At 51.5% G+C, this 13,549-nt stretch overlaps 1 protein-coding gene across 2 annotated transcripts in view; it reads left to right on the top strand.

Annotated features, from left to right (window-relative positions):
* Positions 1-5,291, top strand: part of PACSIN2 (protein kinase C and casein kinase substrate in neurons 2) — a 139,707-nt gene extending 134,416 nt beyond the window's left edge. For both annotated transcript variants that reach the window (XM_060025793.1, XM_060025791.1), the window contains one exon: positions 3,504-5,291. In XM_060025793.1, the coding sequence (XP_059881776.1) occupies positions 3,504-3,616 (113 nt within the window). In that variant the 3' untranslated portion in view covers positions 3,617-5,291. The remainder of the gene's footprint in view (positions 1-3,503) is intronic.
* Positions 5,292-13,549: the final 8,258 nt, after the last annotated feature.

Raw genomic sequence — 13,549 nt, 5'->3', positions numbered from 1 at the left:
GGAGATGCTGATCACCAGGCTCTCTGGAAGCAGCTGCCCTATGGGTCCCCAAGGGAAGCCTTTCTCCAGAGGCCCACAGCTGGCAGAGGAGCCCAGACCGCAGAATAGCAGGCAGCATGTCCGTGGGGCTGCAGAGCCTCATCTTGGGGCAGTGCTTCTCACACTCTTCCTGCAGCCATGCTGTGTGCACACCTACCACCAACACACCTTTGCTGCCAGTAGCTGAAACCCCGGTTTTATAGACCAGTCTGGATCCTGATTGTATGAGCTCTGTGGGTGGAGATTTTCTGTCCTGTCCTTTTTTTTTTTTTAATGCTGGTTGTAGTTCACCAAATGGGTTGCAGCCCTCCAGTTGAAGAGCACTACCTTAGTGCCTGTCCAGAGACGCTTGATCGGCCTGTGCCAAGTGGGCCCAAAGGGAGCCAAGTTCCTTCCTTCTGCCTTGCCCCTCCTCAAAGCCAGCCCAAATTCAGCATCCATCCCTCCAGGGCAGGGGCTGTGCTGGGCCCTGACTCAACCAGCACAGGCTAAAGTGTGCCCTCCATGCTCCATCTCTGGGACGGACCCTCACTTCTGACCCCACCCCACACCGGCTGGGGCTGTGTCCGGAAGCCCTTCTCTCTGCACTCAGCAGGCCGGCCAGCTCTCCCCAGACACTCGACCCCAGGGTTGGTCATTGGGTGCCTCTGGTTGTAGAAAGTTCTTTTCTTTTTTTTTTTTTTAATTTATTTAATTTATTTATTTTTGGCTGCGCTGGGTCTTCGTTGCTGTGCGCAGGCTTTCTCTAGTTTTGGTGAGCCAGGGCTACTCTTCATTGTGGTGCACAGGCTTCTCATTGCGGTGGCTTCTCTTGTTGCGGAGGACGGGCTCTAGGTGCGTGGGCTTCAGTAGTTGTGGCACTTGGGCTCAGTAGTTGTGGCTTGCGGGCTTAGTTGCTCCACGGCATGTGGGATCTTCCCAGACCAGGGCTCGAATCCATGTCCCCTGCATTGGCAGGCGGATTCTTAACCACTGCACCACCAGGGAAGCCCTGGATGTAGAAAGTTCTTACGTGTCTTTTTTTTTTTTTTTTTTCTGTACGCGGGCCTCTCACTGTTGTGGCCTCTCCCGTTGTGTAGCACAGGCTCCGGACGCACAGGCTTAGCGGCCATGGCTCACGGGCCTAGACGCTCTGCGGCATGTGGTATCTTCCGGACCGGGGCACGAACCCGTGTCCCCTGCATCAGCAGGCAGACTCTCAACCACGGTGCCACCAGGGAAGCCCCTCTTACGTGTCTTTAAACACCTTTGTTGAGTTTTCTTTTCTTTTCTTTTTTTTTGGTGGGGTGGGGGGGTGTGCCTTGAAACTTGCGGGATCTTAGTTCCCTGATCAGGGATCGAACCCACACCCCCTGTAGTGGAAGGGTAGAGTCCCAACCCCTGGACCACCAGGGAATTACCTCGAGTTTTCTGACATCTTTGGTTGGGGTTGTTTCCCCCCTGCTTTGTTTGTTGATTGATTGATTTTTAATTTCTCATTCTTTCTAAATCTTTCTTTTTCTCATTTGGCCCCACTGTAGAGCTTGTGGGATCTTAGTTCCCTGACCAGGGATTGAACCTGGTCTCCGGCAGTGAAAGCGCCAAGTCCTAACCACTGGACTGCCAGGGAATTCCCTCTAAATTTTACCTATTGGATTAGTCAGCAGTTTTATAGATTTAAAATGTTTCCTTCTGTTCCCAGTGAATTACCAAAAGCAAACTGAAATGAATGTTTCTAGTCACTGGTTTACATTTCCACAACTTGGAAGGTTCCTATTAGTTTCGTCTGTTTTCTGTGTTATTTTTCTTTTCCCCGACGTGACATTAGTTCCCGGCCCATACTGCTTCCTCTGTCTTAAGCACGCTCTGGCCGCTCTCCACTTCTCTGGGCCTTGGGAGCCTGCAGAGTCTTCACTTGGTGCACTTTTCACCACGTGACAGCATAATAGAGCTGGTGCCCCGTCGGCTCCGGGCAGCCTCGCTCATCAGGGTCTGATGGGAGAAACACCAGTCGTCAGTGTCGCCCCTGCCAGGGGCCCACGGGGGCACCTGGGGGTGGGCGAAGATGAGGTTTACCGCTCAGCACGCCACACCTCGGCCCCCTGCATTCGCTCCTGATGTTGCCAAGCCAGACTTGCATGAGCACGGGTGCTGACAGAAGCGGGTCAGGTGCACAGCAGCGGGCAGAGCCATCTCGCTCATGGGAGTAATGGCAGCCCCCGTTTACCGAATGCTCGCTACGTGGACCCAGGGCCCTTTTGTGTTTTAACACTTAGTCCTCACAGTGCCCCCCCACCCTTCCCCCGGTCCACAGATGAGGCAGCTAGCTCCAGGGATGGGGCCTTGGCCAGGTCTCCCAGCAGCCCAGGTATTGGCCCCCCAGGCATCTGGATCAGTATTGCTGCTACACAAAATAAGGAGTCAGGGAAATGTTGCTAAACAAGGCTTAATTGCCTGAGGGAAAAAAATGCAACTGACCCTGAAAAATGGACCAAAATGCCAACAGGAAATACAAAGCTGCAAAGTGACCAATAAGGACAGGCCTCAGCTGGCCTGTCTTCTGCCAGTCCCCACAGCCATCTCTGCAAGGTGGTCACCGGCCAGAGCTCCTTCCTGTCCCCTGGTCTGGGCTGCTCTGTCTGTCCTGAACAGGAAAATGCCACGCCTGGACCTCCCTCCACCTCAGCCCTGACCACACCTTTGGTCCTTGTCCCCTGGCCTGTCTCCTTGAGGAACCAGGGCTCCATCTGTCCCTCTCTCGTGTCTGTATCTCCTTCACCACCCAGGGCCTTGGTGTGATGTAGAGGTTCCTTCATGCTTGAACAAACAAAAGATAAATCAAACTGCACTAACACAGAGCCATGGGGAGATTCCAGAACCGTGCCGACACTCTCAGTGTTGGGAGGGGTTGATTTCCTTAAGTCAGAGGACAAATGTTGTGAGCTAGCTGCTGGGGATAGAATAATGGGTCCCCAACGCTCCCACAGCCTGCAGTCTAGACACACATTAAATGAAGGCACCAAGACCATGGCAACGAGTGCTGGAGGAGATACAAGAAGATCAGGCGGGCCAGGGCCCAAGGGAAGGAAGGATGGCAGTACAGGGCTGTGAGGGAGGTGGCACAGACCCTGTGAAAGGATTCCTCTGACCTGGCCTGGGACAGTCAGGGAGGCAAAAGTCCTGCAGCGTTTAATTCTGCAGTCTCTGTGGGAGCCCCGCTGGCAACTGAGAACAGCTTGCTTTCGGATCACTGTGTGAAAGACCTGGGTCTTTAGATCTCTCAGAGGCCCCCATGACGAAACACGAAACCTCAGATGCAACTTGATAGAGAAAGAGCCAGGCCCTCGGGCCACGTTGCCCCCAGGAGAATGCCTGCCCCTCCCACCCAAGTTAGGGACCCTCTGTGGGCCCAGGGTGGGGGCTAAAACATGAGGGTGATTCTCTGACCCTGTGGTCACCAAGACCGCTTCCTTTCTGTCTTGCAGGGGATGAGCTGACCAAGATAGAGGATGAGGATGAGCAGGGCTGGTGCAAGGGACGGTTGGACAACGGACAGGTTGGCCTGTACCCAGCGAATTACGTCGAGGCGATCCAGTGACGGGCTGGTGGGCTGGCTGGCGGAGGGGTGGAGGTGGAGGTCCCAGGGGCTCTGTTAGCCATTGGCCCCGGGCTCTGGTGCCTCCAGCCAGCTGTGTGGGCATCCACTCCTTTTCCTGCAAAAGATGATGGTTCCATTGCTCTTGGCTTCATGGTGTCTCTTGAAGGCAGACAAGCTGGTCCTTTTACCTGGGACTCGGCACCCTTTCCACAGTGCAAATGGAGAGATCTGAGCACAGGAAGATGCAGTACAACAGAAATCGCCGGGACCCTCCCCTGCCCCCGCTCCCCCACTCGCTGTGTGTTGGCTTATCATGGATCTGTATATTCTTGACCTTGTCTTTCCTCCTCTCCTCCAAGTCCATGGTAATGGTGGGTTACACTGATTCTGGTTCCACTGATTACTTTCTCTGACGAGTCCCATCACCTGCAACTTAGATGAACAAACTTACATGCCATTTTCTGAGGGAGGACTTTGAGGTTTTTAATTTAAAGGCTGTGTACAGTTACTTTTTTATATACATGTTCTTCCATTCATTTATACTTAAATTATGGCATAGATGGATGTACACCAGTCTTAAGGAAATATCTCCATTTCCATGTCGTACTGTTAATCAACCATGCCACTGCCTGGGGCAAGCTGCGAGAGCCAGTAGCTCATCTGGACAGACAATGTTTGAGACAAGAGATTGCAGTAGAAAGATGGGAACACATGGCTGGATTCCTGTTGTGAATGCTTGTCCACATTTGGGGCATCCAAATATGACTTTCGCAAATAACCTTATGTAGAACTCTCTAAAGTCACCATATTTAAAAACTGTTTTCACTCTGTGCTTAAAACTTCACTCATGCAAATTAACAATTTTATCAGTGATTTGAAAGGTTAAAAAATAAGAAGACTAACTTTTCAAGTGAATGCATCTATAGTTAAGATGCTTTATGTTAGACTGTCATGTCTTGGTGTATATCTGTATATATTATTTGATATTCAGAGAATCTAAAGAGCTCGTCTACTGTGTTAATGAGATTTAACAGCTTTTGACAGTGGGTTTAATTTGTAAACTGCTTAAAGACCGTGGCATTTGGGCACAGGCCTGGCTGGTCAGCTGAGACCCTCCGGGCTCGGGCCCTGGGCCTCTCTGAAGTGGAGCCTGCTGTAGGGAAGTCTGTCCTCACTGGCTAGCTGTGGGTCCAACTTCTAACTAGCCTTAGTCCTTTCTGTAGCAGAACACTGTACAAACCTCCCGTGTCTTTCCAGCAGTTGAAGATTTCACTGTCATCTGTATTCCTCGTGAGCAAACAAAAGCTGGGTCTCACCCCCCTAGCACAAGGGTCTCTTCTCAGTATCCTTAGTCATCAGGGAGCAGGCGTGCTGGGGCCGGAAGCTACACTGTAATCATGGGGCAGGGGAGGGAGGGATAACCTTTATTTTGTGTAACTCAGACATTGGAGAAGTGGCTGCTGCCATCACAAGCTATGCATTTTATTCAGTGTTTCCAGTGAGCTTGATGTCTTGCTTGGAAAATGGATGTGTGTCTGTCTGTCATGAACACTTACCAGCAGAAATCCTCATTCCTTTGCTACAGATGTACCAAAAATTGTCACGTCTTTTCAGTTTAGGTGTTTCTTTAAACGCATAGTATTTTAGGAAAAAAATCAATAAACAGTTGATCTCGTGAGTATGACAGTCTCTGTGCTGTGCGTGTGCCGCATGCTCTCATCAGCTGGTGGACGTGTCTTCACTGGCGTTTATGCACCAGCTCTGGAGCCAGGCAAGATCCCAGGTACAAGACCACTGCCCAGGGGGCCGTGTCCCTGTCCCACTGCCCCTGCCAAGCTAGAGGTTGGGGAATTGAGGCACCGGAGCCCCTTGCAGTTCTTCTCTCCCCCAAACCTGCCGCTGTGTGGCCTAGGCTCCCCCTGTGTGGGCAGCAGGCCTCCCTGCCCACTCCCCAAGGCCCAAATAGCAGGACCAGCCCAGAGACCACTCATCACCCGAGCTTCCCTCAACGTATTTCCTGAGCACCCGCTGTGCACTGAGCCCTCTCTACTTATCTGCAAGGAACATGCCCATCTCCAAACACGCTGTGAGTGAGATGAGTCTCCCCGTTTCCATTTTACAGAGAAAGAAGCAGAGGCTCCAAGAGCCAGGCTCACCCCAGGAGTCCCCGCTGGCCTGTGGCACCGAGTAAGATCCCTGAAGAGCCCTCCACCCTCACCCTCGGGGTGACCGGAGTCGGAAGGAGGCCAGGGCAAGGCGGGAAAGGAGAGGTGTGAGGGCTGCTGGACTCACTGACGTCGGTCAGGCTGCCAGAGAAGTGCCCCATCTGGGCACCAGGCCCTCACAGGGGTGCAGGAGTGAGGGGGTAGCCGCCACGGCAGGTTAACTTTGCCAGCTCATTAAGGGCCAAGGATGAATCTGTCATCTGCCACCTGGTCTGATGGTGATGGGGCCCCCGCTCTCCACTTCTGAGGAGAAGCTGGAGCCCATCGCAGCTGCCCGCTGCCCAGGGCAGTCACCAGCTTCTGCCTCGCCAGCCCCAGGCTCCTCCGAGAGACAAGCTGGGCCAGAGCAGAAGGGAGGGGTCAGAGCAGGCACCCAGTCCCGTCTCCTGAGCTGGGCCTGCTGGGCTTTTGGTGAGCTCGTGTACTGTGATGCCAGCGCATGGGGGAGGCTGGAGTCACCCCACTTTGCAGAAGACACAGAAGGTCTGGAAATTCAAGTCCAGTGACTTGCCCAAGGTCCTGTGACCGAACCGTGATTCAAACCCACATCTGCAGGACTCTCGAGGGCAAGCCCGTCCTCGCTTTCTCCACTGGCGGATAAAGAACAAGGTGGGTAAGCAGGAGGAACCCTCAAAAGTCAGGCCGAAACAGCCGCTGCTCGGCGAGGCCCTTTTCTCAGTTTCCTGTATCCTCAGAGCTCCTGCGAGGAAGCCTGAAGGGCCCACACTGCCCACCTATCCTCTCCCGGCCCGGCCCTCGGGGTGAGCCTGTAAGCCTTAACTCGCTCCTGGGCCTCATCTTCTCAGGCAAGTGTGATACCTGCCTCCCGGGTGGGGGTTAGGATAAAGGGGTGAAAGGCCACAGGTGCTCGGGAGATGATAACTTTTGCCATGATTATGCGTGACACCTCACCCTCCTGGTCCCCGGTCAGGACCCTCTGGCATCCTTGGCTGCCCCTCCCATGCCCTCCATGCTGGGCCACTGAGCCCTCTTTGCCTCTCTGTCCTTCCCCACCCCCATAGCCACTGCCTGGGCCAAGCTGCCCCTTCTCCCCCTGGATCACTGCTGCATCCACACCACCCGCAGGGGTCCCCAGGGCTCTCAGCAGCCCACCCCACCCCACTTCCCTCAGCGGGGCGGGGGGTGGAGTACTTCCTCCTCTCCAAGCCCCCCAGTAATGACCAGAGGGCAAGTGACCTATGGCCTAGTGACCTGGGCAGGGATCTGATGCCACAGTATGAGCTAAAACACTGGGTCTTCTGGAGTCCCTGCACATGGAGGACAGGGCTGGCCTCGGTGTCCCAGGCTTCCCTGCAGGGCCCTTACCCACCTAAACACAGGCAGGCCAGTCCCCTTGCCCGGCCTGGCCTTCTCTGGGTGGCCTGTGGATCTGGGCTGTGCCAATGCCTCAAGTCCTAGGGGGCAGGCTTGGGGGGCCGCTTGCCATCCATGGGATAGGGGTGTGGGAAGCTGAGGGGCCCCTCCTTGTTCCTGGGGAAACTGAGGCCAAGTGAGGGTCAGGAGTGATGTGCCTGTGGCCACAGAGCAAGTGGCTGGAGTAGCTGAGCCAGGTCTGACCCCGAATAGCCCCTCCTGGCAGGCAGTTGCCTCCCTCCCTCCCTATTTTCTGTTCCTGGGTTGTATTCATTCATCAAGCAGTTCTTGAGCACCTACTGTGTGCAAGACTCGGTGGTGCCAGGACAGACATGAGGAAGGGCCCATGTTTGCCTTCAGGGGACTCCAGAGATCAGGGAGAGACGGAGTCACTGTGATAACTGGCCGCAGTGGCCGGAGATGAGGGGGCAGGATGGTCTCCTGAGTGTGCGTGGTGGATTCTGGAGGTCAGCCTACAAGTCTCAGGAAATTTGGACAAACAGGGCCTCCCAACCCGGCTCCAAGACCCTAAGGGGTGGGCACTATGGGGTCCTTGAGCTGTTTCCCCCACTTCCAGCGGGAAGTGTCCCCGCCTGGGTAGAGGTCAGGCTGGGCTGTGGGCAGCCTGGGGGGACCTCCACCCCTGTGGGCCCTGAAGCCCAAGCAGGTGCCTGAGCCTCTCTGAGCTGGGTGTCCAGAAGCGGGAGAACTTGCCAGGTCGGGGCCCTGCTCTCAAGGTGTCCTGGAAACTGCCTCTCATCCCCCCCCACCCCTTCTCACAGCCCCAGCTCTCTCCAGGGTGGCAGCTGCCCTCTCTGCGCCTCTCTGCACCCCTGCCCAGACACCGGCAGGAGGTGTGTGCCCCTTTCCGGGCCTTAGTTTTCCCTTAGACGGGCCCGCAGTGACCTCCGGGCTGGACCTCTGTGGTCTCTGGAGGGAGCGAGCAGAAGGGCCGAGCCACAGCGCCTCAATGGACAGACCTGGGCCCCCCTGGTGGAGAGGCCTGGGCCCCCCTGGTGGAGAGGCCTGGGCCCGGCATAGAAGCAGCTCTGCTGCCCGGGGAAGGACAGACCCAGGTTGAGGTATGAGACTCATGCCCCACCAGGCAGGGCCACTGCCAAGCACAGGGTCAGAGGAGCCAGGCTGACCCTGGCACTCTTGGGGGACAGGCAGCTTCTCAGCCTGCTGTTTCCAACCAGCCTTGGGCTAAACATGTATCAGCTACATGCCAGGCCCTGTGCTGAGCACCTTTCCCTGCAAAGGATCATAGAAATCTCCTCACGATGTATGAGCACCATTTTATAGTTGAGGAAACAAACGAGAGAGCTTGAGTGACTTACATCGGGCCACACAGCAAGTCAGGGTAGAGGTGGGGTTTGAACTCCGATGCCCAACTCCAGACAGCAGATGCTGTTGTCTAAACTGCTGGTTCTCAAACATCTAGAGGGCTTGTTACAACCCAGCTTGCTGGGCCACATTCCCGAGTTTCTGAGTCACCAGGTTGGGGGGTGAGGCCCAGGGCTTGCACATCTAACAAGTCCCCAGCTGACGCTGACCCAGGACCACCCTCTGAGCAAGTCAGAGCTGCCCCAAATACCAGCAATTCCGTGTCCTCCTGGATTTGTTCATATAACCAGCAGATGCTCCTAACCCAGCTCTGGGGACCCAGAGACTGATCAACCACAGTCTGGGCTGAGGAGGTGGGCACGCTAAGGACAAAGAGAGCCCAGGGAGCAAGGGACACAGGCCAATGTGACCTCCCATCCCTGGCAAGGGGCAGGGAGGGTTAGGAGGCAGCCACGTAGTAGAGGGAGAGCTGCCTCGTGAGGGTCGGATGGGCACCTTGTTGTGAAAATGGTCTCACCCCCAAACACCATCCTAACTCAAGCCAGTAATAACCAAAGTATGCAGACCCCAGATGGAGACTCCGGACTTTCCCCAGCCAGAGGCTGGGCGTGAATGCTTCCTCCAAGCCATATATTCATGCATCTCTGAAACTGTACAGAAGAGGTCTGGGTTTTCCACACCAAAACCTGACACAATATTTTTTTCTTCTCTGAAAATTAATGAGTCTTACAAAGGTGTAAAAATGAAGCCAGTGGTTAAGAGCATGGACTGTGAGGCCATATTCTCTGCACTCAAACTTGGCCCCAATTGTGGGGCCTCACTTAGCTATGTTACCTTGAGCAAAATACTTAATTTCTCCGAGGCTTGGTTTGCTCATCTATAAAATGGCAATGATAGTAAACATTTGTATTTCACTCTGAGCCAGACCCTGCTCTAAACTCTTTAACATTTATTAATATTTAACAAAGCAGCCCTATGAACTAGGTAAATATTATTATTCCTATTTCTATAGGTAAGGAACCTGAGGCACAGAGAGGGTAGGTAAGTTGCCCAAGGTACCATACCATACAGCCAAGCTAGCTAGGTTCAGACGTGGGTAGTGCAGTGCAGTCCCTGCCCACTAGGCTGTGCTGTTGGACAACGAGGTCGCTGGCCTCAGAGGGCGAGGATGTGCCTGCCCCCAGTGGCGCTCATTAACATACCTACCAGAATGGGAGTTACCGCATTTCCGAGACGCCGGACCTGAAAGGCCCTCCTCCGTGCTCTGGAGCGCCTCAGTGCCACTACGGGCACATCTTCTTGCTTAAACAGCAAGCTCCTTGGTGCAGACACTGCACCTTAATCTTCTCTCTCGCCCCAGTGCTTTGGAGCGAAATTGAAAAGAAAAAATGAAATCAATTTTGGACCACCCAGTAAAACTCAGATTGGACTGTTTTAGACCTCTTCAAATCGTCTGTGGAAAAGGCTAGGAAATGAAGGAAGGAAGGAACAGATGAACAAATGAACTGCATAAATAACATCACTGTCTGAGGAAAGGATAAGTAACACTGGCCGTCAGCGGGCTAAAGCCCTGACGTGCAGCATGGCAACCGAAGGCCACAGAAACCCGAGTGCCTGGCCAAGAGGTCTGAGAACAAACAGCCCCGAGCCGGATGGCATTTGATCAACAAGGTGAAACTGACTGCAAGCGAACTGTGTGCAGCTCATTGGCCACTTCCTGGTCAAGATTAGCCAGGCTGCTCCTGCCCCTCTATAATAGTTTTCAAATAACAATGTTAACGACCACTCAGTAGTTGTAAAAGGAACAAAGGTTCAGATGAAAACTTGGAAACTAAGCAAAAGTATTCAGAAAAACATTAAAGTCCCAACATCCAGAGGTAATACTGCTGACATTCTGGTGCATTTTTTCTAGTCTTTTTTCTATACATACACATGTGCCCATGTTTCATTGCCCTTATCATTAATGTGTGTGTTTTTTACAAAATTGGGATCATACTCTAAACGTAGTTTGGTACCCTGCTTCATTTTCTTAATATTTGATCATGAGCATTTTCTCCTGTCCCTAAATATGCTTCCACTAAAAATGTTTAATGACATTCCATGTGTGAGAAGTCTTATATTACTGAGCACGTCTTTGTTTCCCATCTTTTTTTTATTTTTTAAGGTATAATTTACATACAGTAAAATGCACCCTGTTTAGTGTATAATTTGACAAATGCACATACGTCATGTAACCACCACCACAAACGAGATAGAGAACTGTCCCCTCACTCTCCAGATTTCTGCCTGGTCCTCTGTAATCAACCCCTCCTTGTATTTCCAGCCCCTGGAAACCACTGATCTGTCTTGTTTCCGCAGTTTTGCCTTTTCCAGAATGTCATGTGAATGGAATCATACAATATGTAGCTTTTTGAAATTGTCTTATCTTTCACTTCACATAATTCGTCTGAGATCCATCCACGTGGTTTCACGGATCAGTTTGTTACTACTTATTGTGGGTAGTTTACATTGAATGCATTTACCATGGTTTGTTAGTCCAAGTGAAGGATATTTGGGTTGTTTCTATTTTTTGATTACAAATAAATGTGTTATAAACATACAAGTACAGGTTTTGTGTAAACATAATTTTTCATTTCACTATCCAATTATTTTTTATAATATTGTAATGTTGCAAATGTCACAGTAATGAGGATTCTAAATCTTTTATCCCATTAAAGGCAGTAATGGCATCAGCTTAAATTTCTTTTTTTTTTTAAATAAATTTATTTATTTTATTTTTGGCTGAGTTGGGTCTTCGTTGCTATGCGCGGGCTTTCTCTAGTTGTGGCGAGTGGGGGCTACTCTTCGTTGCAGTACACGGGCTTCTTGTCACAATGGCTTCTCTTGTTGTGGAGCACCAGGGAAGTCCTAAATTTCTACTTTTAAAAGATCAATCAAGGGGCTTCCCTGGTGGCGCAGTGGTTAAGAATCCGCCTGCCAATGCAGGGGACACGGGTTCGAGCCCTGGTCCAGGAAGATCCCACGTGCCGCGGAACAACTAAGCCCGTGCGCCACAACTACTGAGCCTACGCTCTAGAGCCTATGAGCCACAACTATGAGCCCACGTGCCACAACTACTGAAGCCCACGCACCTAAAGTCCATGCTCTACAGCAAGAGAAGCCACCGCAATGAGAAACCTGCGCACCACAATGAAGAGTAGCCCCCACTTGCCACAACTAGAGAAAGCCTGCGTGCAGCAATGAAGACCCAACCCAGCCAAAAATAAATAAATAAAATAAATAAATTTATTAAAAAAAATCAATCAAGGTGAATTCCCTGGCAGTCCAGGAGCTGGGACTCCGCGCTTCCACACAGGGGGCACGGGTTCGATCCCTGGTCAGGGAACTAAGATCCCACAAGCCACACAACGCAGCCAAATAAACGGGGACGGAGAGGGCATTTGTGAATTTCCAGAAGTGTGAAGCCAAGCAGGACTCCGCAGGGCCCTCCTGGGTACAAAAGCCCCTCTGTGTCCCCTGTCTCTTGTTTGTGAAAAACGGCTTTAGTCTCCCAGAACTTCCCTGAGTTCCAAAGACCAGACTCAAGCAGCTACTAATCAAGGAAGTGAGGAAATGTAGAAACAAAGGAAAAGCAGTCAAGAAACTAGTTCATCGATAGAGCAGAGTCTTGGTTCATCCTCATAACAACTGTCAGAACAATCTGATGCATCTTTGAGTTGTTCTGCAGAAACTAAGACCCCATGCAGGTGGAGGTTGTTGACTACATGCTGACCCCAAGCACATTGACCCCAGACTGGTTGGAACCAGAAGGTTCCTGAAATATCACCCTGTTAACTCACCACCAACCAATCAGAAGAAAGCCCACGAGCTGAAACCCTCACCCCAATGTTGCCTTTAAAACCCATTCCCTGAAAACCATCGAGGAGTTTGGGTCTTGGAGCATGAGCTGCCCATTCTCCTTGCTTGGTGCCTGCAATAAGCAATGTGTTTTCCTTCACCACAACCCAGTGTCAGTAAACTGGCTTTGTTGTGCAGCGGGCAAGCAGACCCAAGTTCAGTTTGGTGACAAGTGCACTGCCTGAGCATGTACGGATTGGTGGAAGTCAGATAAGACTGGGAATTCCGTGGTGGCCCAGTGGGTAAGACTCCGCGCTCCCAATGCAGATCCCTGGTCGGGGAACTAGATCCCGCATGTATGCCACAACTAAGAAGCCCGCATGCTGCAACTAAAAGATCCTGCAGGCCGCAACTAAAGATCCCATGTGCTGCAACTAAGACCTGGCACAGCCAAAATAAATTGATTAATTAATTTTTTAAAAAAAGCAGATAAGGTTGCTCATGAGTCCATGAGCTCATTTTCAAAAGTATCTGACCTGTACAGAAATGGCATGTCTGAGATAGTGTTCACTTTGTAAGTTGCCTGCCATTCCAGTTCTACAAGGATCAAGCCAATAGCCACTGCAGTCACCCACTGACAGTGTACCTGAGGGGAATTCAGGATGGTGAAAAACAGGAATCATTCTGTCCTTTGGATACTGGCCCTGAGATAGTTAAGATACACAACTAAGGAAAAATTTCAGTAACCCCAGATTCTTGTTATCTTCCCATACAGAGAAAAGCACTAAAATCATTAACTTGAGATGTCTGTTTTTGTGATTCCCAGTAATCTTTTGACGTTCAACTACATGTTTTTTTCCAGCCCCCCTCCCCAATTCATATATATCCTGGCTCCTCCCTCACCTCTTTGGAACAGTACATCAAGGCTATCTGAAAGGCTGTCTCCTGGGTTAGAGTCCTCAGGAAGACACTGAATAAATTCAACTCAGCTCTTACATTGTGTGTGTGTGTTGTTGTTTTTTTAAGTCAGCAATTTGTTTTCTTTTCAGCACTAACTAAAGTCCACCAGGGCAAGGATGAGATCTGTGCTTATTCTAACTTTGTGATTCATCATATGACTATGTAAACATGTCTGGTTTTTCCTAGAGTG

The sequence above is a fragment of the Delphinus delphis genome, chromosome 11, assembly GCF_949987515.2.
Source record: "Delphinus delphis chromosome 11, mDelDel1.2, whole genome shotgun sequence".
NCBI lineage: Eukaryota > Metazoa > Chordata > Mammalia > Artiodactyla > Delphinidae > Delphinus > Delphinus delphis.
Note: the sequence above shows the minus strand (reverse complement) of the source record. Positions and strands in the feature narration are given on the sequence as shown.